This window comes from Gopherus flavomarginatus, chromosome 1, assembly GCF_025201925.1.
Source record: "Gopherus flavomarginatus isolate rGopFla2 chromosome 1, rGopFla2.mat.asm, whole genome shotgun sequence".
In the NCBI taxonomy this organism is placed as follows: Eukaryota; Metazoa; Chordata; order Testudines; family Testudinidae; genus Gopherus; species Gopherus flavomarginatus.
In genome coordinates this window covers 329,089,006-329,113,433 of record NC_066617.1, presented here as the reverse complement: position 1 = coordinate 329,113,433, position 24,428 = coordinate 329,089,006, and the positions used below count along the sequence as shown (strand labels likewise).

General features: G+C 40.7%; 1 protein-coding gene across 3 annotated transcripts in view; it reads right to left on the bottom strand.

Moving 5' to 3' along the window:
* The window catches only part of ATP8A2 (ATPase phospholipid transporting 8A2), a 657,063-nt gene that overhangs the window by 21,731 nt on the left and 610,904 nt on the right, over positions 1-24,428 (bottom strand). For all 3 annotated transcript variants that reach the window (XM_050937153.1, XM_050937152.1, XM_050937151.1), the window contains exons 34-35: positions 20,821-20,909; positions 11,985-12,089 (exon numbers count right to left, since the gene is read on the bottom strand). In XM_050937153.1, the coding sequence (XP_050793110.1) occupies positions 11,985-12,089; positions 20,821-20,909 (194 nt within the window). The remainder of the gene's footprint in view (positions 1-11,984; positions 12,090-20,820; positions 20,910-24,428) is intronic.

The following is a 24,428-nucleotide window of genomic DNA, read 5'->3' as shown; positions in this document are numbered from 1 at the left end:
GAATGAATCATAGAATCATGGGGTTAGAAGGGACCGGACAGATCAATGTGCTGATTGTTTAAACAATGACTCTGTGAGAGTTGAGGGGGTAGAGATATAATAATTGTTTACAACTATGTGAAGGGTATAAGTACAAAAGGTGTAGAAAAACTGCTTAAAGTGATACAAAAGAGTTATGAAGTAAAACCAAAGCAATGATAATTTAGGATGAATACTAAGTAAAAAGCCCTTAGATTGAAGCTGAAGATTATGGAACAGTCTTACAAGGAAGTGGTACAAAATTAATCATTTAAGTTATTTAAAACAAGACATTTAAAACAAGGGGTTCTTCAGGGATTGGTTCTTGGCCCCATTGTCTATGATTCTTTTTGGACTATATCAATAACATTGCTCTTGTTTGTTAAATCTGATAAGGAATTGAAGGGACATCTTAAGGTGATACATTATCATTTCAAATGACGTTTTCTATCCCATGCACAAAGTCACTTTTGCATCCTGGGTCTTAATTGTTCTAAGATGTCAGCTAAGATGCTTATTAACGGTGTTAAAAAAAAGTGGTTTTTGTCCTTTTTCCCCTCCAACAAAAGCAAACAGGCCCTAAGTATGGGCAACAAACATCTGGCTTTACACATTCAAATGAGGAGCATCAAAACAAACAGAATAATTCACAGCTGACCACAAGGTCCCGCTGGCTCATTTGTTTGAGTAATTAAAAAAAGATGAGCTTCACCACCAATTAACCTACTGAGCACTAATTAGCGTTAATGAGGATTTGAGGTACTTGGTATAGCTTGACCCAGAAAGTCCTCCAGAGTTCACTAATTGGTTGGTGGCAAAAGCAGAGCTCACAAAGAAGTGAAGGTTAAAGTGGCTGCAGATGTCTCACTTAAAACAGAGTCCCTGGAAAATACACGCACTGGCTGGGTTAAATTTTTTTTTCAGAATTGCATCAGAATCTCAGTGGTGATTCACGAGCAGAGCTGCAGAATATAGGCAGGTTATTTATAATGGATAAGATGATTTAGGATTTTTTCTTAAACTAATGTGTTTGGATTATTTAAAATGTTTAGTCCAATTCAAACACAAATATATGAGACGGTTTGTTTTTTTCCTGCCCCTGCAGTATCCTGCAGGAAGAAATGTAATATTTGTAATTAAAGCCTTGACACAGCCATAAAATCTGCAAACAGATTGAAAAAAATAAAAAATGTGTGTGTATATTCTGGCTGCTAGCCCTCTACTCTCTGAATTCGTAGTAAATACAAGGCTAACGTATGGCCCACGGACTCCTAAATGTTATAAAATATAGAGGATTACACACAGAAGTTTGAGCCAACAGGACAGAAAAATGCACAGCTGTTTTTTCTGTGACTTGAATAACTATGAATCCCATTACCGTTCTATCTGCAGGTGCAGCAACACAATTTCTTCAATTCAGTGCAGTAGCAACATTTAAATCATGGGAAAGCTGTGATATAAACCAGCAAAACTTCATAGTTCAAGCTGAAATTCTGCCCCCTTTAAAGGGACTAGTAAGTGGGCCCTGATTTAATATGTTGCTTTCTGCTTGTGACACATCTTGTCACATATCTCTTTGTCTGAGGTCTCTTCCTCGGCTCGCTCAGAAATAATGCCTCTGAAGCCAGTGGTGGTACACCAGTGCAAAGCAGGTGTGAGAGGAGAATCAAATCCCCTTAACTTCAGCTAATTAAAGACTTTGTTGTGAGTCCGATAGTTTCCCTTTGCAGCTTATCTAAAGTTCAGAAATAATTTAAAAAGTACCTCAACATTTCTGTTGCTAAGAACTTTTGCTGTGGATTGCATGATTTTTAAACCTAAGAACCCTCCTTTCCATTCTACTCATTCTGAAGTCACCTCATGCCCCTCTTCTTCAGCCTTCTCTTGCTATTGCATAGCTCCATCTTAGCTTTTCCCCTTTCGGGAACTCACATAATACAGGTTTTTTTTTAAATCAGCAATTTTTAAAAATCTTTATTAAAAGGAAAGCAAATTAAATTGGCATTTGTGGCCTAGTGATAGTGTAGAGGGAATGCACTCAGACACAGGGCCGGCTCCAGGCACCAGCTTATCAAGCAGGTGCCTGAGGTGGCCACTCCGGAGTTGGGAAGCACTTTCAGGTATTTGGCGGCAATTCGGCAGAGGGTCCCTCACTCGGAGAGAAGGACCTCCCGCTGAATTGCCGCAGATTACGATCGTGGCTTTTTTTTTTGGCTGCTTGGGGTGGCATAACCCCTGGAGCCAGCCCTGCTCAGACCTCAGGGCTACATGGGGGAGGGGTCCTCCTGTGAATCAGTCTCCTATGGCCAGTTAGGAAGCCATATTGATGGGCTCTGGATTGGGGATATGATCCAACAGTGACCAGGACACCATAAGTGCTTAGATACTATGCTGGTGCTGGATGACATAGAAAAATCTTATATAGCTCTTAGGGTGGGGGGGAGGGAGAGGATGAGTGTGGTAAAGAAGTGAAAGAATCCTCCAAAATAATTGGTACACTCAAATAGCTGGGTAGGACTCTATTAACTAACCCCATGTGCCATGGTCATGCTGCTGTAAAATTCACTATGTATAATCCTCTGATTAACCTTTAGTAGAAATTACTGTTAGAAAATGGGCTGATTCAGGGGAGCAAAGGGACCTATGAAAAACAATTATCCACATGTAAATGGTGTAGTGACTGTTAGAGATGACCAAAGCTGGAAGAAAAACCTGAGCCTCTTCAACACGAGGCTTTGCTCTTTTCTCCTTAACAGTGTATTGAAATGTTATTTTCAGCAACAGAACTGATGTCAACATAGAAACCGCAAAATCCAGGCTAAACTATTGGTTGGATCATGGACTGAGAACCTAGTTAGATTAAGCAAATTCTGTGAAATTACTTTAAGGTGAAATTTTACCTGGTACTGAGGACTCACCAAGATCCTGTGAATTACTTAAGTCCCACGTAAGCCCACAACACGGATCTTAAGAGGAGCCGTAAACTGTGCCCATTTACAGGTGTGAATTTCACTCTCAGTGAATAGATGAGTGGGTATTTGAGTACTGATCAGCTGGGTTTTTGGCATGTCAAGAAAAACAATGACCCTTACATGTCATGATGATACGCACAAATAGCCAGGGGGTTATGTAGGTTTGTCTCTCAGTCGCAGTTCATAAAGGGGAGGTGTTATTTTTGGTTATCTGACATCAGGTTGATGGAATGTTTTACTCTGTGAGATCAATCCGGGTAGGAGGTCTTTTTAATTTTAAAAGCAAACAGACTTTACTGATAATGAAGCGCTATGTAATCAGCGGAGATCTCCAGAGAGGTTCTTGAGGAAGTCATTTAAGGCAGGGGTGTTTGATATCAATATCTGAAGTGTATAATCGAAATCTTTAGCCTTTTCTTTGCAAAGTCAGCCTCTAGGCACATAATCAATATGTCACTCAAGTAGGGAGACTGAAATAAAAACTAGACAAGTGCTTTCTGTTTCTTCCTGTAAATATGCAATGAACCATCAACAAACACTAGGCACCAGATTATGGCTGGGGCACAAAGTATAATTAGATAGTGCAGAGAAGTGCATAGCGTTGCCCTAGATCAGTAGGCGAGTGATCCAGCAGCTGGGCATTTTTTCTTTTTTTACAATTCTAGTAGATTTTTCAAAATTCTCTGAGAACAGAATGACTAGTTATTTTAAACACAAAACAAAGACGTATCAGTAGCCGAAGAGTCAGTTTAACAATCGATTGCATTGTTGTCCTCTCCCTCTTTCTACGTGTCAGTGTAGCAGTTAGGTTTTTACAGGTTAAACATATGACGCCTGTGTCAGCTCAGCTCCCACATAGCTCTACCATCTGTTTATCCTCATCAGATGTTAGGAAGGTTCAGAATATCACACAACATACATGCAGGTGTTGCAGTAGCAATGCAAATGTTATGAAATAGCTTGGGAGCAGGAGGCCTTTGTTTTACTGTATTTCCAATGCTTGGCAGTTCTTTTTACATTGTACATAACAGTTTACACAGAAACAGTATTATATGGATATCTGGGGCCAAATTCTTCTCTTTTTTCTACCCAGGCAACCACACTCAGGAAAGTCAGCAAGGCTGCATAGGTAGAAGTGATTTTTAGGGTTGAGGTCCTTTTTTTTTTGTTTGTTTCAAATTATATCTTGCTGAAGATAATACTTTAATACTCATGGTCTTGTAAAGACCACTTGGATCATCCTTCGTTTTGCAGGTTGTTATAACTTGAATTGTATTGTAACCTTAACTATAAAGGGTACTACCAAGCGCCTGCAATAATAAATGTAAGCTACCCACCTAGGAAAAAGAAACAGACAGCACAGATACAAACAAAACAATAGGCCTGAGACAGTCATAGCACCTTTCATTTCAAAGTGCTTCAAATATTTTATCTACTCATTCGTGTGTGTGTAGGTGTGCACGTGTGCATTACTATTAATGGTCCCAAAATGTCACCAACACAGAGTTAAGATTGCTCCGTGCTGCTTCAGCTAAACTTAAACCTTTGAAAAGCAGGAAATGAAGAGTGATTTATTGCTTTCCAACCATCCTCACTTTAGTATCAGTGCCGCCGTTTACTTCTTCTCCCTAAGTGCATCACTTTGCACTTACCGTGGGTGCTGGTAGTATCCTCTATAGATAAGGCTGCAATACAGTTCCAATTATAACATGCTTTTCCAACACACTCCTACGTTTCGAACACAGTCACCTTTGAGGTTGAAATTTTCCATGCTTGGTCTCTGCCCAAAGGTGATTTGTTATTGGAAAGTATGAACAAGATCCATTCAATCATTTTTAACTTTGGTAAGGGTAGGAAATATACTTTTCTTGTTAACTACTCACTAAGACCAGCTCTACCACTTTTGCCACCCCAAGCAAAAACTACTGCCTGAACTACTGAAGCAAAAAAAAAAAAAGCTGCCTGGACTGTGCCACCCCAACAATGGATGGAATGCCGTCCCTCAGCATGTGCCGGCCCAGGCACGTGCTTCCTCTGCGGGTGCCTGGAGCCGGCCCTGCTACTCACCCCCCCACAACTCCCTCCAACAACCTCTTTTACCAGATTTTTTTTTGAAGGCCAGTTGTTAAAATGGCTGAGTGTCTGGCCATAGTTCTCAGTGCAGGCTACGGCATTTGCTTGGTTTGAAAAAAAAAATCTGTTTTGATTGAGTATTTGGTGACAGCCTACTGGGCATGTATACAGTGTAGTTGTAGCCATGTGGGGCTCAGGATATGAGAGAGACAAGGTGGGTTGAAAGCTTGTCTTTCTCATCAATAGAAGTTAGCTCACTAAAAGATATTACGTCACGCACCTTGTCTCTCTACTGGGTATGGAGTATTTTCCATGTAGCCTTCCCTTGTTAAATGCAACCCTTGAAATAGTGCTCTTTGGGCTTGTCTACACCACACAGCTTTTAGCGACAAGGCTGTGTTGCTAAAAGTCAGCGTGTGTGAACGCTCTCTGTCGGTATTTTGTCTGCACTTTTGCCAACAAAATACTTTCATCCCGTGAGCGGCGTTAGCTTTGTCGGAAGGAGAGTGCTCCTGTCGACAAAGCTGTGTTCACACTGCCACTTGCATTGGCAAAACTTTTGTCTTTTGCAGGGGGAGGGCTTTTTAAAGTACCCGTGAAAGACAAAAGTTTTGTCGACAACTTTGCAGTGTAGACATACTCTTTGTTACTAATGAATGTCATAATAAAACATATAGGATGCAAATTCTCCTCCCTCTCCTCTGGGAGTGGGCAAAGGAGGAACTCAGGCCAAAGACACTGCTCAAGCCATTAGACTGGAGCTGTTGTCATGGAGCAGTTCTCCTGCTGTGCAGCCTGGAGGGAGGATTCCTTCCCCTTCTCCCTGTTGATCTCTAGAGCCTAACCCAGTAACTCAGGATTAAGCACTGGGGAGAAGACTAGCCCCTTAATCAGTACTCCTTCTCCTTTTGTTATGTCCCCACTGTTCCCATCTTTCAATTTCAATTTGCAGCTTAATTTTGTCCTGTGTGTTTGTACCTCCTTCAGCTCTAAGGTAGTCAGTAGATTTCATCACAGCTTCAAGCCTCACTCTGGATCACTGTGGGATTTTTTTTTTGAACTTCATTTGCTATTTTTGAAGGATAATTATTTGATAGGAATTATCAACGTGATGTGATGTGAACCTACTGTACTGTAGAGGGAGCAAATACAATTCTGTTAGTTTGTTCTGTAAGGCTTAAGCTTGATCTAGCAAATTGTCACTTGGAAAAAAAAATCAATCACCATGTTTATCTTTGCCAGGGCTACAGCTGATTTGCTGAGATGCTTCCCAACTGAAAGCAGGATCAAGCCCTGTGATTTTAAATGCCTTATGCAGAGGGGTCGAAGCACCAGAAATTAACAATACATATGAAAATGAAGAAAAACCTGTCATATCTGTTTACCTATGTCCAGATAAAATGGGATACCATAAAATAAAACAACTAAAATATATATATATGAGAGAGAGGGGGAGCACTGATATCATTTTATATGCATTTTGCTAGTAAAAAGAGTCTAATATCTTTTTAGTAGAAAAACTGGGAGAAAAAAACATAAATGACAGTCACTTTGTTGTGTATGTTGATGGAAAAGTCTTTTCTTTCCTTTCCTGAAATGGTGTGAAGAACATCTGGAAATTTTGCTAAGAAGCCTTAAACCTCAAAAAGAAAATGTACCTCTCAATTGCAATCTAATTTTATGCTCAGCTGCACAAGATGGGCCAGATTCCCATCTCAGAGTTGTGTAAATCTTGAGTAAATACACTGAAATCAACATGTAAACAAGATCAGAATTTGGCACAGTGTATTCAATGCAATTTACCAGCTTACAGCACAGAAGTGTATTTGTGTTTAATAAGATCAAGACCATTCTGTTGTTCCTGTTGATCTGAAGTGCTTTACTGAAACGGTCTCCCTCTCTCAATTGTATGCTGATTGAAATGCATCAATATGAAATGACAAAGGACTAGTAGTCGGAAATATAAAGAGCCCAAACCTTGATGTTAATGGAAAAATTGCAATTGACTTCAGTGGCAGCAGGCCCTTAATTTACACAGAGGCTTGTTTTAAAATATATTTTAGCAATTCTATTTTTGCCTTTGTAAGACTGGAGGGTTTACAGCATTAGGCTACAGGATACAGTAAGGGGGCTGAGTCAGATTTCCTTGACTCTACTTTTCTTCTCTCAAGGGGCCTATTGAGTGAGCAAGCCTTCATAAGTCCCTGTGTCAGCTGGCTGAGCACCGATGGGGTCCTACAGCTATCGAAATGACTAGATAGGCATCTGCATTCAGGACTAAGTAAAGCAGAAGAGAAGATAAACAAGACAGCTCTAAGGAGGAAAGGTTAGTCATGCAGCTCCTTTTACCAAAGCAACAGAGTAAGGTAAACCCAGCAAAAAGCACTTAAATGAAAGAGAATCTTTACCACAATGCAGCGGCTTGTTGGACAGAGACACTACAGAGACTGTGAGGATCTGCTCTTTAAACTGCACTGAAAAACAGTGTTGGTTTCTTACTTGATGATAAAAATAGCTGTCTTATTAACCTGACTTTAAAGAGACTTTAAATCATAAGAGACAAAGAAACAAAGTGTAATGAAAAATCCTGCACAGAAGTACACTCAAAAAACAGGCCTATGCCTGGCTGGCTCAGAAAACTGATTTTCCCCATTCCCGTGTTATTTTACATAGGGCAAGAGGAATGTTGCATCACAGTTCCAGATGATTTGGGGGAATTCTTTCCCTTTTCTAAATGATATGGACACTTTGCGGTTATAACCCAGACAAGTGCTTCAGTGCCTTGTTAAGGGTGGAGTAAAGTATTAAAGCATCAATATTATTCAGTATAAAATAAAACTCTCCTAACCCCCAATAAATAAATCCTGAAGGAAGTTCTCTATGCAAGTTTGAGACATAGAAACCCTCCTGAATATCAAAATTCACTTTCACAAAGCAAAGTATTGCACTACTTCATTCACTGCCTATTGGTTGGACAGTGATAATAAATGGACATAGATTTTCAAGCTAGAAGTCATTTTGGTCCCTAATCAGTCTTTATTCAAACTAAACTCGCACTGATTTCAATGAGAGGTTAGACAGAGAACAAACTAAATATGACCCTCTAGATTTGGCCCTTTATGAGCCATGATTTGGGTATTAAAAAGTTTTAATTCAAAAATGTCTCCCCAGTTATTTTCAGTCACTTATGTAAGTGCATCAGTAGAAAATGTGTTTGTTTTCTTCATGTAAATTTCACGTAGCTTCTTTGGTCAGGTGTCCATGTTTGCTTTGGCATGTAAATTGCCCCCTCACCTCTCCAAACTCATGTAAATTTAGTGCTAAATCCTGTCTTTTGTTACATGAGTGTGCCAGGGAGACTATTTCCTTCCCAGACCAAGGCTCACCCAAGTTGCAGCTGCACTGGATTCCAGCCCAGCAGTCTCTTGAATGTCAAATTAGGGAGTGGCTAATGAGCCTGCAGATCCTGCACAGGTAGCTTGTTGACTTGGGGGCATGGCAAAGCATCCACTCCCACTACACGCACAGAGGATTGTGAAGGTTTAGGATGCAGAGTGTGTTGTTCTACTTCCCTGCACAGACAGGATGGCTCACTAAACCAAACATATGGCTGGCTCTGCTGTTTCCTTAACTCGCCTACTGTTCACAACGCTGGTGAGTAAGGGCAGAATTTTGCCCTTTGTATTTAGGTCATGAATAAAAATGATTTAGGTTCTAGAAACTAGTCAGATGGGGTTAAGATTAAGCCGAGTTTAATGTAACCAATGAAGGGGAGCTGTTTAGTTTTCATTCATCTCAAACATTACAATGAAAAGTCTGTTTCATATAGATATTCTGATTTTGGATACGTGTGCAAGGCTCCCACTGATGACACTGAGAACCTACCCAAGGCCAGAGTGTGGTCCATGAGGCCATCTTACCCAGGTTTTAAAAACCAAAACAAGCTGAACTGCAACCCAGAAGATGATTTGTGCCCCACTCCATAATGCCACGTACTTGCATGACTTCAGGTGGTTTTTGAATCACGTGCCGTTAAGCTGAAAAGTTTGTAACATCCAGAATGTGCACCTCATAGTTGCATAAGTGTTCGTAAGTCCCTCTCTTATCTTTAATTGGGTGTGAAGTATTTTGTGATACTTTTCTGTTAAAGACACTATACAAAAATAGTGTACACCACATGGGACAGGTCCTGATGACAGCCAGCTTATCTCCCAGCACTGCCTGAACAAAGCATACATCTAGTGGCTATGTTTTCAGAAATACTTCCGACAAGTGCTAACATGTACTTAGGGAGAACTGGCAGTCCCGTGCAGTTTTAATATAGCTTTACCCACCGCACTAGAAACAAGTGGATTCTAGTTACTCACTTCCCTTCCTAGGTAGTCCCAGGGTAAACAGAAATATCATGCCATCAGTGGAGGCACCCAGCAGGAGCAAGCAAAGGAGCACAAATCACAGCGCTCCTGATTCCCAGCAGCCCTCAGGAAATTAAAAAAAAACCAAAACATATAGCAAAATGAGAGAGACTGCAGCTCAAGGAAATTCCCAGTACGCCACTTTCCCATCTCCCTCCCTTCCCAAAGGAACAGCACATGATTTCAAGCAGGTGTGAAAGAGCCAGCAGACAAACAAAGGAGATAAAAGACATAATTCCAAGGAGCACTCAGGAGGCCACATCATAAGCATGACACACCAACCTTTGGCAGACTGAGACACTCCACCATTATCTACTTCACAGATGGACCACCCAGAAAATCTGGGAGCAATTAGGAGGGAGGAAAAAAATGCATGGGGTGGGGGGTTGGGGTTGGGAAGGAGGGCCAGGAGGATTCCTTACATCATCTCCATGCAAGCGTTTCGAGAATGAAGTGAATCTATATGGAGGAGGAATGCAGATTAAAGTGTTTGCAGTGAGAATGCAATAAAATAAAAGGCTATGAAAACATGTGACATCTGAATGAATTACAACACAGATGTTAAATTTACAAAAAGCCACAGCAATGTGTAAACATAAACGGGGAAGTCGATCACGTTCTAGGAGACACATGTGGACATAAACAGCTTAAACTCCAACTGCTTCTTGATGACTATTAATGGCATTTCCTCCTGGTTTCACCACCCAGAGAGGCATTATGCAAAGACAATAGTTTTACTTTCTCCATCTCTAGTGGTGTCAATAGCAAACAGTTAATATTGTCAATAAAAAGCAAACCAACATAACACAGAAATACAATTGCGTACTCTGTACAAATACCTGAACCCCCTCACAGCAGATTCCCTAACAGTTTCACAGAACTGAATGCCTTGGGGCTGAAGACTGCTTGTTCTCAGAAGAGTCCTTTGGACCCAATTCATTTCCATTGGTCCAACAGGATTTGAGATTGTTGACTATTAGTTCAGGGTGCAAAGCATATATTGTTAAACAAGTTTTTGACTGATTCTCAACAGTGCTGAGCACTTTCAGCTCCTGCTGACTCCAAGGTGGTTGCTAAGCACCGCTAAAATTTAGGCCATTTTTATTTAAGCATCTAATTTTAGGCCCTCAAGTTTCAAAATTTTGGTCTGAGCCTTTTACTTTTGTTGACTTTGCTCACTAAAGTTGTTTATTCATTTTAAATAATTCTAGGTTCACCCTAGCACCTTTGCATGTGGCTGCAATTTATAAATAAAACCATACATTTGTAGTACTCAAAAGCAGTAAGACAGAAAGTGACTTACTGTTAATTAAAATGACCCCTACATATTTTGGGTTTTTTTTTCTTTTTGTTTTGTACTATTTTCCTTCAATCTTGATCCCTGAGACTGAGATCTGGGCACTAAGGGCATATTATACAAACATATAAAAATTCATAATAGGGAATCTCTAAAGCTTTTCAGTGTATTAGTCATGGTGGCAAATTCACTTCTTGGCAACTTGTGACTTGGTAGGCACTATCTGTAGAGAAATTAAGCTGAACATTTATTATCCAGCTTGCCTCAGCAGCAGCTACAATACGGCAATTAGTTTACCTTAGAATAGACATCAAAGACTCAAAGGATGACCTTGCCCTAGAAGAATGAAATCTTTCTAAAAGCCCCATTCCACTCAGTTCGCTAGTTTATAAGGTTTGCTAAAATCCAGTTTAATGATCATGTAGTTTCTTAGCAGGTCATGTGGTGCCATATTGTTTAAGGAACACAAGAATTAGTTATAAACCCTTTTTGAACTCAGAGAGCTTTCCGATTTGCTGAGGCAGAGCCACTTTCTAAAGACGTAAACGAAACTGTCTGAAGGAAAAGCCTCACTATGATTTTCTTTAGCTTCTTTCAAAGCAGACAAAAGTTCCCACACAATATATATGCTCCCTTACAATGAAGCATTTAATAACAGCAATATGTTCTGTCCATATGGCACGACTAGAAGGGAGAAGCGCAAGTGACCATGCTGAGAAGTCTGTACTCACAGCCCTGTAAATTACAGATGAAAAGTGAGAGCACAAAAGCTGCGAGGTCAGACAAACTGGGCCAGGTACCAATGAAGACCTTACTTTCTGTTTTCCATTCCTCCTTTTAATGCTGGCCTAAAATTTTTCATGTCCGGAGTCTTAGCCAATTTTTTTTCTCATCCGAACATTTGATCAAAACCCCTGGTACCATCCAATATACAACAAACTTTGTTTAATCTGCTCTGGCGACCAAGTGGTAGTGGTACATGCCATCATGAAGGAGATTTGAGTTGGAGTCTCAAATTTGGCTTTATGCAGCAATAATACAGGAGAAATGAAGTGAAAAAGATGGAGTTAAAAAAAGAAGTGGTGGATAAAATTGAGGATGATACTTAAAACCCCACCTAGAATTAGGTATGAATGAAAAAAGAAACTTGAGGGTGGAGGTGAAGGAGGAAAAATATCTGTTCTTTAAATTAGGATGAAATTGCCCCACCTCTTTCCATTACTATCACGAAGCATAGCTTTTCCCAGTACTTTGGATTTAGTTTCCAGCTCCTGAACCTGCTCCAGCAAAGTTTTATGGTAGGTATGCTTGGCCCTGTATCACAAGGAAAAGACAAAGAAACAAAAACAAAAAACACATAAATGTTCACATGGCTGTAAAAGACCAAATTTCCTTCTCAGACACAAAAGGCACAGAGCCTTTGACTTGGGAAGATTTGGGAAATAGGGTAATGCAAGACTGTACAAGCATGGCAATTAGTCCAGATTCATAATATCTGGTAATGTTACATGAACAGGGCAGAACTGAATGACTATAAACTCACTATAGTTCATCGTCTTTAACAGAACACTCTGTCTGTGTAAAACTGTGCAGAACTGCTGGACTCTGGAGACTTGACACCACTGCCATGGGACTGCTCGAGACCCGGTCATCCAAACAAAAGAGCAGGGTTTCACTGAATATTCATTGAAGTAAACCATGATTCCATTTTGTCCTTTGAGCCACACATTGTGGTGCACTGAAAACCTGATTACAGTCTCAGATAATCATTGCCATTCAAACCTTCTAATTTTCATTTATGAGTATTGTGATACTGCACCCCATATTCTTCATAGTGATATTATTATGATATGATTATAGCGTAATTATGATGTGTTTTATGCAAGATAAGTCATGTGAGACGTCATTGGAAAAGTTATGATTTGCTGAATATGATTATCTATTTGTATGCATGTATCATTTTTGCATCTGAATTTATGAATATTGACTATTATCTGTATACCTGGGTGACATTCACTAGGCAAGATGCTTTCTGTCTAGATAGCTGGTTGGGAAGGGCCTGTTCAGGGCTATGAGCCATTAGGGGAAACAATAGGCCTTAGGAGAAGTTTATCTCCCACCTGGTGAGCCTTCCTGGAACACTCCAAACAACTTGTAAGTAATAGCTGCTATGACGCTACAAGGACATGTGACCAGGCCACATGATTCTGGACTCTATCTTGAGATATCAGTATTTTTCCAAAACCGCACTGGGAACCAAGTTTTGAAACAAAAGGTTCCCGCCATATGCTAAAGCTATATAAGGCAAGGAGTGATATCATCTGTGGTGCTTCACTCCCCACACTAGAGGACTCTTGAAACATCTGAGGAACAAAGACTGAACTGGGGGAAGTGCTGGACCCAGGCTAAAGGAATCTCTAGCCTGTGTACGAAGATCTGAGCACCCAAGATTGTGCAGTGTGTGCCTTAAGAGTCTATAAATCTGCCTGTACCATCAGTTATGCTGAATTTCTGCTAATTCATATACAATCTGTTTAGTATATTAAGCTTAGTTTGCATTTTTTGTTTATTTTCTAGGTAATCTGCTTTGATCTGTGTGCTAGCCCTTATAATCATTTAAAATCTATCTTTTGTAATTAATAAACTTATTTTACGTTTTAATCCAAACCACTGAGCTTTGACTGGAGTGCTTGGGGAAAATCTCTGCTTGGTTACCCCAAGTGTGCATTGTCCTCTTCACATTGGGGGAGAGGCGGACCGGGTATTAAACCCATATACTGGCTAGATTTGACCAGGGCAGGATGTTACTGCTCTGGGGTCTAGACTGGGAAGCTGGTGGTTAGATAGCCTGCGTGTAACTGCAGCTGGGTGTGTCCATATCTGTGTGAATGCTGGTGGAAGTGAGGCTGGAGGGCTTTGCAGCTTATCACAGCAGTACAATGTGAAAGGGAGCCCAAGCTGAGGGGTCAGAGGGCTCAGTGGTACCTCAGTTCCTGGAGGCACCCCGGAGGGAACCAGTCACAAGTATTTCCAATTTTGTTAGACTTAAAAGATGCTTCCCTCCCCAATCAGCTTCCAAAAATAAAGTAACAGAACTGGCTGTGTCCTATTTCCTTGAGCGTGGCATGTAAAGAACAATTTTTGTACCACAGGCATAACTAAAATTTATACATGCTTGGGTCTCTGGAATAAAGAGACTTGGGCCTTGTTTCAAGACTCACTTACATCATCATTCACTGGCATCACTCCTGAATTATGCTTGTGTAAGTGAGGGGAGATTCTAGCTCTCTATCTCCATATTCACAAAGTAATTAAAAAAAATTCAGGAATATCTTTCTCCAATGGACAGTTTCAGCCTCTTCTTTTATGTCACTTAATGGAGAAAGAGTATCCCAGGAGATAATATTGGTTTATATATGACAGCAAAATACATTTGAAACAAAATGGAGTCAAGTTGCCTGAGACACTTGAAAAGATAAAGTATTTGCCTCTCAGTATTAAAATGGTATGTTCCAATTCCAGAGATGGCAAAGACGTCCTAGGCAGACAGAGAGATGTAATTTACACCCAATAATCCAAAACATAGTTTTAATCTGTCTGCATTATGGGGAGGTACTGATTGATGTACGCATCATTAAAAGGTAAAGGTAAAAGATACATTCATATTGTTAATTCTGTGATTTTCATTATTCCTCCTGCTAAAAACCCTCACTACTGTGGACAAAAAGTCCATGCTGATACTACAGGTACTGTTATTTATTTATTTACTTATTTTTAAGGACAGCATTTTCAAAACTGATATCTAATTTTGCATACCCAATTTTAGGCACCCATGGTTTGACTAAGCAGCCATGGCTCTGAGTAACATAAATGGTGCAGGATCAGGCCCCAAGTCTCAAAAGTGGAGGCACCCATAGTGAATGGCCACTTTTGCAAATGTTGGCCTGAACACAGGGCCGGCGCTACCATTTAGGCAGCCTAGGCAATCGCCTAGGGTGCCAGAATAATTGATGGGTGCCGTTTTGCCGGAGGGGGCAGCAGGCAGCTCCGGTGGAGCTGCCGCAGTGGTGCCTGCGGAGGATCCGCTGGTTCACGGCTCCGGTAGAGCTGCCACAGTGCTGCCTGCGGACGGTCGGCTGCTCGCGCAGTTCCGGTGGACCTCCCGCAGGCACCACTGTGGCAGCTCCACCGGAGCCACGGACCAGTGGACCCTCCGCAGGCACCACTGTGGCAGCTCCACCGGAGCCGCGGGATCAGCGTGCGGGGCGGCGAAATTGCCGTCCGCCTAGGGCGCTCAAACCCCTAGCACCGGTCCTGCCTAAACATGCACCTGAACACAAAAGAAGAGGCAGCTAGAGAACAAAGGGCTAGAGAAGAGGAATATGAGAGGCTGTAAGGAAAAGGAGACTCACATAGTATTAAAGAATACAGTCCTACCAACATACTTTAGCAGTATACTTGAAAATAGAAATAAATACACCCAAATCAAGAGAGGGATAAAGCTTGAATGGTAGCATGGACATATACTGATAGGCAATGAAAATAGAGTAACAGGAACATTTTAAAATTTGTATAGTTTCAAGAATGTTACATTACTCAGAACTGCACAAAAATTAATTAGATTCAAGTTACTGTGGCTACTTAGACTAATAATTAGACTCATCCTCCTCTTTGAGAACTGAAACTTTAGACAGTTTTTAGGAGATAAAGCCTGCTTTAAGATTTGGGCTATTAACTCTTATAATCTTTCCAATTGACTTTGCTTTCCCATTCCTCTTAATTTGACTAAATATGTTAAAACATTGACCTTGAACTTATCCCCTGCCTTTTAAAGAGACAATATCGAGTACTATAGACTTGAGGAGTTTTAAAGCCTGAATAAATTTGGAACTTTACAAATCCTCCAGATTTACTTTCATATAGAGAGAAATCTGGAAAAGTACAAACTATCCAATCTCTTCAAAGACTCCATGTTCATCTTTTCAAGTTTCCATTCACCATAAGAGATTAGAGCCATGCTTTTCTTTTCTCTCCCCAGAGTGAATACTGAATCCAGAATGTAAACATAATGGGTCTTTAGCAACAGAGAGTCCAATTAGTGAAATACAGTAAAAGCAAGCAATGCATTGAGAAATTTCACCATATGGCAAAACATTGTTGCCTTAAAGTCTGAGAGCATCAAAGTTATTTTTAAGTAATACAAAACGATGGACTATGTGGGTACTGCATCCTAGCTGGGTATCTAGAAAGTACTGATACGAAGCCATGTCATTGTCATATTATTGGATATTTCCTTGGAGCAAGGACCTCATTAAAACAGACAGTAATGGTGGGAATTTAGTATTTGTACATGGCTAATTATAATCCATCCACGTGTTTCTAAAGAATAGGTGCTACAAAATGAAACTCTTATTCTTCAGGGCCTTACCCTGCTCTCACTGAATTCAACGGCAAACTTCCCATGGACTTCAGTGGGAGCAGGGAGAGGCACTTTGCCCAACTGCTTTTTTCAGAACAGCAGAAATGAACATTTGAAACAGGAAAAGAAAGGGACAGGTCCCAGCTGTACCTTGTACTTCACAAAATATCCTAGCACTGGGATCATTTCTCATTACTATGAAATCCCCTGTTCCATATTATTGGTTACCAGGCAGTAGAAGTGCTGCAGAAAAACAGGTTTTCTTTAAGAATGTTAAGAGAGTAGAACAGAAGAGCATTCAGGGCTTAACTGAGCATTTTAGACATACCCTCATGTTCAGAGCGGTGTGGAGCCTCACTACCTTAGGGGAAGAGCTTCTTATTAGAAGAGTTTACTCCTGGGGGACTTCTGCATCACTGCGCATCACAGAGTTAGTTTCCCCTGCAGATTTTTTTTCTCTTCAGAATATAGATTCTGCTGGAGAGGTGCTGCAATTACACATTTTGCCCACCAGGTGCCAGAAGAGAGGGCAGCCAGCCAAAGTGCTCTCATAGCAGGTCCCAGTCAGGAGGTACACAGTCAGAATGGGGGCACACAGGGCTGCTGGGGAGGTCACAGCATGGGGTTCAGAAGGGCTAGTGGGGGGACAGACTGGGGTGCAGGCTCAGGAGCTAGTGGGGTGACAGCATTGAGCCACTGGCTGAATGGGAGGGGGGCTGCAGGGCCACAAGGAGACAGGGGGTAGGGAGTGCAGGGACACATGGGAACGGGGGCAGATGTGCCTGACTGAATTGGAGAGGCAAGGGGTCAGCCAATGTCTGCATGGGGTAGGCTCCCCAACTCCCTAACAATCTTCCCCCTCCCAAACCTCCCTGCTCCATACTTCTCCCATCCTCACACAACAACCCTCCAGGTTTGCTCCCAGGCTCCTTCCCTCAACTTCTCCATTACCTTTGACTCCGCAAAGCCTTTTTACTGCTTCTGAGGGGTACAGAAAATACGTTTCTGTATTGTAGTTTAAATGAATTACTCAACGTTCTGTATTAATATGCCTAGAAAGGTATCTATACGTTAAAAAAAAAAAATTCCTGAATTTTTTTTGTCTGCATTGTTACAGACATAGTTGCTGACAGGTATTTTGAAATAAATTACCAAAATAATTGAAACCGACAGGATTATATTGTGTCATTTTGATAAATAAAATATGAAGAATTTCAAAATATTGGATGCAGAGTTTTTAAATTTTTGGTATAGAATTTTTAATATTTTGATGCAGAAATCCCCCAGGAGTAAGAGTTGCAGAATTTTGACTTTTATAAGAAAGAAACAACCCCTGTATATTTACCAAAGCTGAAATCAGGAAATTGAGTCCAAGTTAACAATGTGATATTACAGCCAAGAACTTAATAGTAAGCTTCCTCCTCTTTCTGAAAAGAAAGGAAAATTTTCCACATTTTCTTGATTCAGTAAAGAGGTTTCAGGCACAGAGCTGCAGGGAACATGGGAGATAAGAGGTATGTTGACAACTTTAGCCTACATAACAAAGGAAATATACAACTAGCTGAAACTTGCCAACATTACAAATTTCTAGAATGGGACTGTGTCCCGGTTTAGAAATAAAAAGATTTGCATGGGTCTGGAAATATACTTGTTCTTGTCCCTTTTAGTATTCTACCAGATGTAAACTGTACTCTGCACTTACTCTGTTCTGGCAGCATTCCGTACTGAAATTTAGCATATGTCTTTTGGGTCACAGGAATGCCCTTTCTGTGGACATATGTTTCATGTCCAAAAGGAACTGAAAGGGTAAACTCCATGACCAAAAAAAGCCAGAGCTTCTGGAATTTTATGTCTGACAATGGATTCTGCTAAATTACAGACAGCAGCATTTAGTCCCTGCTGCAGAAAAAATCTGTCTAGTCCCTCTAATTTCCAGGGGCTTTGGTCATAGCTCAAGTTTTGCATGGCAAGCCTCTTGAAAAGGAAACAGACCTTTACTCCTTACATATGGTAGTGCTGATAGCTGTGTCATTTCATTTATCCTAGTTTAAATGTTAATGGTGTTAATTTTACAGCAACGTCTAAAAAAAATCTTGTTTGGGAGAACAGATTCCTTGCTTAACATTGATAGGGGCCTCCTGTTTAAACTCTGTTGGACAATACCCAGTAAATCAATCTATATTTGTCTAGTGAGCTTCACAATCTATTTACATTCCTGGTCTGAACTAGTGAAAAGACACTGTTGCTGAAATCGCACTAAAAAATATACAAAGAAGAATTATTCAGGCTAAGTCAGTAATAGACATTTAATGACTAATAGTTTCTGATGACTGGCCCTTTATAAGATTTTACAATGCTTTAGCCTGAGCACTGATAAGAAGAGAGGGCAACTTGAGGACACAAGTTTGACCTGCACTAACTGTCTAGACAAACATTTTCAAAATCAGCTGGTTAATGTTAGACACCTAAATCCATATTTAAGCCCAGCTCCTGCGAACAGTTACGTACATATGTATCTTTAATCATGAGAGTAGTCCCACTGAGTTCCAAGTGGGTAAAATAAAGCAATGCATAACTCTGTGTAGGATTGGGGCCTTCGTCACACTAATTAACTGACCAGATTTCAGAGGTGAAAATTAGATCACTTACATGCCTTACTTTAGGTATTCAAGTTTGACATTTTGGCCTCAGTAATTGTTGGACTTGTTCTACCATTTTCAACAGAGAAGTCTAATTGAATACAACAAAAACACTGCAGTACAATGCCCATATTAAACTATAACAGGCTCCAATGGAAATGTTATATTACTGACATTAACGCTAGGCATGGTAATGCAGCTCATGAATGTTGATCCAGTGAACTTTAATGGAGAGAAAGGAAATATTTTTTTAAAAATTGTTATTGATTTTGGTCGGCAAGTATAACAATTTAATTCTGCATTAGCGTTGAGCCCACAAAAAACACATTTACAGTATCTATACATGTAGCCTGATTTATCCTCTTATATTGACATTTGAGATGTGTGTGCGTGTTGGGGAAATTGTCTTACTCTCTACTGTATTTTCTTGATTCCTTCTGTACCTTCTACTCTTCTTCCTGAAAAGGAGATTTCCTCAGCTGGTCAGGAGCTTGATGCAGGGTGTACAGATTACAGATTATGAGGCTTTCACCTTATGGCTTTGTGACAAATCACATATTAATCTTGCTATCCTCCTATTCCATTCTAGTGAGGATCTGCAATACTAGCCCGAAGCCTGGAATAACCCTAGGTCCAGTGGCGGCTCCAGGTACCAGCGCAGCAAGTGCATGCCGGGAGCGGCGTGCTGGCTGCCCTGAGGGCGGCAGTCAGGCAGCCTTCGGCAGCGTTTCTGTGCGAGTTTCGCTGGTCCCGCGGCTTCGGTGGCAATTCGGTGGTAGGTAGCCGAAGGCGTGGGACCAGCAGACCACCCGCAGAACTGCCGCTGAATCCACATGACTGGCGGACCTCCCACAGAAACACCGTCGAAAGCTGCCTGACTGCCGTGCTTGAGGCGGCAAAAAACATAGAGCCGCCCCTGTATGGGCCTTCTTCTGTAGAACATAATGAAACATGGCAGTACCTTTAATAAGGAACATAAGGGTAATGCTTTCTTCAGATCATCATTCTTCTTCTTCAAACAGAAAGGCATCGCTAATATAGTGATACAAAACAAGACCTATATTCTGAGTCCACGAGAATCACCTAATTTAGGATGAATATCAAGAAAAAAAAGCCTAACAGATCTTAACAGTCAGGAATATGACATTTTCCAAGAGAAAAAGTGGAAACCTGATAGATTGAGACATTTAAAACTAGACTAGACAAAAACACCAGTAATTCTACAATAAAGAGCAATTCTGCTTTGCAAGGAGATGGAGTAGATGATAAAATCAGTCTCTTTCATCTCTAAATTCTCTGAGTCTGTTACTTTCCTCAATGCTTCCAAATCAGCTACACTTGGTCTTTCTTGTGTGAGGGAAAGAGTCATTAGGACTTTTCTCCAACAGTCAAGTCCCAGGACTATTGTCCTCTGTCCCAAGTACGTCCAGGAAGCCTCACTGTGGAAGGAGAGGCCTCAGAGTAGCCGACAAGCCAGTGAGTGTTTGCAAGACAAACAGACTTAAAATGAAACGGCCAGACAAAATACAGAATCATTATTTATACAGAGAGCCACTGTTTCTTTGCCTACAAATTAACGTACCGTTACGTTCCACTCTCTGGATAACTAGCCAAAATGAATAAAGTTTTGGCCTCCTTTAATGCAGACAGGACACCTTTGGGGCCTAAAGCAATTGGCCTGTTAGAAGTATACAATGCAAATAATCACAACAAGAAAGAACTTTATTGAGCACAATGTATCCTTGGAAAGTACTTCATAGATATCTTGGCTATTAATCCATTTATATTGCTTGTGTTATTACAGATGATGAACTCACACAGCTTTTGAGTTAGATTCTATAAATATTCTTGCATGAATGTCACTATAATTTAGCATTTTGATAAAGTGTTAGTAGTTGTATGATTGAAAGAAATGGAACTGAATAAACAATAGATGAAGAATGACTTCTACAACAAATATAATTATTGTTGTATCCTTTAAACTTACGCTCTCCATGCCACATCTTTAACAAGGCACGCAGTGGGCACCAGAAATAAACCAAGCCAGAAGTATCCACATCTCAGCACCATTCCTGCCTATGAAGAAACAGAAATAATTAAAGGATGGATCAGCTCCATGTCATAGTGAGTAGGTGGTTGTTTGAAAAGAATAAATAGGTGACAACATTATTAAATAGGCACAAAGGGCCTGATCCAAAGCCTATAGAAGTCAATGAAAATAATCTCATTGACTTCACTGGGATTTGGATCAGGCCTATAATAAATAAATGGTAACGATACTTTACATTGGTATCATCCCTCTCATTCCAAAGGATGTCAAAATGTTTCAGAAGTACACACACAAATCAAACCTTATTGCTAAGTCCACTATTGATATAAATCTGTGAATCCACCTAACCACACAGGTATATATCCACATGCGTAGAGCCATATGATGTAAACCATTGACCATCTTTCTTGCCCTTTGCCACCTAATCCTTCAGGACTCATTTGAACATTCCAGATCTCTGAGCAGCTTCAAATAGCTGTCATTTAAAAAATTCATCAGTTGGCCACAGAAATGTTTCAGCCTTCTCCCACTTAAATATGGAATATCCTTCCAAAATGTCTCCTACCTGAGACCCAGGATAGGCCAGATTCACACCCGTCCCCATGACAAGTTTTTCATACCTTCTAATATCTCACATCCTTGCAGGATTAGCAACAAAAGCATTATAGTTTGGACAGAGTTATTTCCAGAATTCCAATGGGGTCCAGCACTCACATCTAGCTCTGGAAGGCTCCAAGATAAATTTACTTAAAGTTATGGCAGTGCTATTTATAGACAATCTATTTTAGGTAATATTTAGAGTTTTTTTGTCTCCCTTCTGAACTTTGTACATTTAGGCTAATGGTAACTAGGAGACCTCACTACAGGTTGAAGGGATACAAAAAACAATTGCTATAAAAATATTTAACTAAATGTGTTTTTCTATAAATGTGACATATATAGGATATGTGATGGTGAGGTGTGGTGTAAGGGTTTTAACAGAACTTCTTTGGGAGGAGCTGAAAAACTCATTTGTTCTCGCAGTATTCGTGAATGATGTTCCCATTCCATACTTAATCTTATAAACCTTCTTCCCACATTATCTTGTATTCTATGCAAAATACCCACATACACACATACATACACACACACACTCCTCTTATTTATTTACATCTCTACGGCATCCAATGGTACCTATCAGAGTAGGATCCTGGTGTGTATATACACAGACTCACACAAATGGAAGAGCAGGCCCACCACTGAAATGCAGGCATATTTGATTTAACTATGCCACACCACTGCTCAAAAATTTCAGGAAGAAGTGAAGAAGAACATTGTGTGTATCTGAAACATCAGGGGAATTTAGGTAGATGTAGAGAGTGAATTTAGGTATGCATGGAGTGTAAAAAGAATATAGACTCTGGAATTTGGGCCTGTGATAAGTACTGTAGGATTTTTAGTTACACTTGGTGGTCAGGACCTTAATTTTACACTTCAGTAGAAAAAACAGTCCTCAAACCATGCAGAGGCATTGGATCATGACTGAGAACATAAGAACAGCCATACTGGATCTATCTATGGACCAATGGTCCATCTAGCCCAGTATCCTCTCTTTCAACAGCGGCCAATGCCAAGTGCTTCAGAGGGAATGCGCAGAACAGGTAATCATCAAGTGATCCATCCCTGTCACCTATTTCCAGCTTCTGGCAAACAGAGGCTAGGGACACCATCTCTGCCCATTCTGACTAATAGACTCTATGAACTTATCTAGTTCTTTTTTGAATGCAGTATTGATTCTGATTCTGGAGGGAAAACAGCTAGTGGAACTTCCTGTAACACCTGGAGTACTCCTTGGTCTCTCATTATTTGATTTGTTTATAGGTGGCCATATCAACAGTGCAACCATAGTTAGCAACAACTTGTCCCTTATTAGCACTGGTTTTAGGTAGGCATTCCTGAATTCATCCATCAGTTGTTGGATGATAAATCCTCCACACTATTTCTGGAGTAGGGTGACCAGATGTCCCGATTTTATCGGGACTGTCCCAATATTTACTTGTTTGTCCCGCATCCTGACCGATGTTTGGTTGGGTTGCGAATTGTCCTAATATTTTGCACTCTGGAGCACAGGTGGAGGGGGCTCGTGCCCCCAACTCAGCCCCAGCCCCGCCCCGACTCCGCCCCCTCCCTGCCCCATTGGATCCCTCCCCAAATCCTCACCCTGGCCCCGCCTCTTCCCCAAGTACACCACATTCCTCCTCCTCCCCTCTTCCTCCCAGGCTTGCGTGAATCAGCTGTATGATGGGAGGGGGGAGCAGGATGTGGCATCCCGCTCAGGGGAGGCGGAGGTTAGCTGGTGCAGTGGGGGGCGGGGTGGAGAGCTGCCGGTGGGTGCACAGCTCCCACCAATTTTTCCTATTTTTCCGGCGCCCCTCTATGTCCCGATATTTCATATCCCTCATCTGGTCCCCTATTTCTGGAGAGACAGAACTGTAACAGAGATTAAAATATACTGAGTGCTAAAGCACTTATGGCTTTTATGGATACTTTGCCACCCAATAGAACAGGAAGTAAACATATTCCAGTCTGAGAATCAGTTCTAGTTTATTTGTGATCTCTCATTCCTGCTTTCAGATTAGAAATGCTTGCACCATATGGCTAGTTTTGATGTGTGATGCTTATCTAAGGAGGGGAAATCTCTATAGCCTATTATAAACCAAAAGGCTGAAATGTAACAAAAACAAACAAACAAAAAGTACTGGCAAAATACCTTCCTAATTACCTTGTCTCTTTGCCTTGGGTTTGCTCCTTCAGTCCTTGCATGTTTCTGCCATTCTTGCACATACTAGTATTCCTTACTTACCTGAATATTCCCAGTGACCTCAGATGGAGTACTCATACAAGTAGGACCTAGTGCAAGCATTGCAGGATGAGGACTCATATACATTTCCTAATATTTGTGCTTTTGATATTTTATGTTGTGTCTTTTGCCTTCACTGTTGAATTTTGCCTTGGTGAAGTATTCTTAACATACAGAACAGTCTGAGAACAAATTAAATAGAAATTTAAATATAATTATTTTACAGTCTTGTCAATTTAATTAATGGTTATCATAGGCAGCAGGTATAATAGGCCAGGGAAGGCTTCACAGCCACTGCCACGGGATGCCAGATTGCAGGTTTTTACTTTTTACTTACTATTATGCTGTCATAAATAGATAGCTAAGGGTTAATGTCTCTTTCACCTGAAGCACCTGACCAGAGGACCAATCAGGAAACCGGATTTTTTCAACTCTGGGTGGAGGGAAGTTTGTGTCTGAGTCTTTGTCTGTCTGCCTGCTTTCTCTGAGCTTTGGAGAAGTAGTTCTGCTTTCTAATCTTCTGTTTCTAAGTGTAAGGACAAAGAGATCAGATAGTAAGTTATATGGTTTCTTTTCTTTGGTATTTGCATGAATATAAGTGCTGGAGTGCTTTGATTTGTATTCTTTTTGAATAAGGCTGTTTATTCAATATTCTTTTAAGCAATTGACCCTGTATTGTGTCACCTTAATACAGAGAGACCATTTG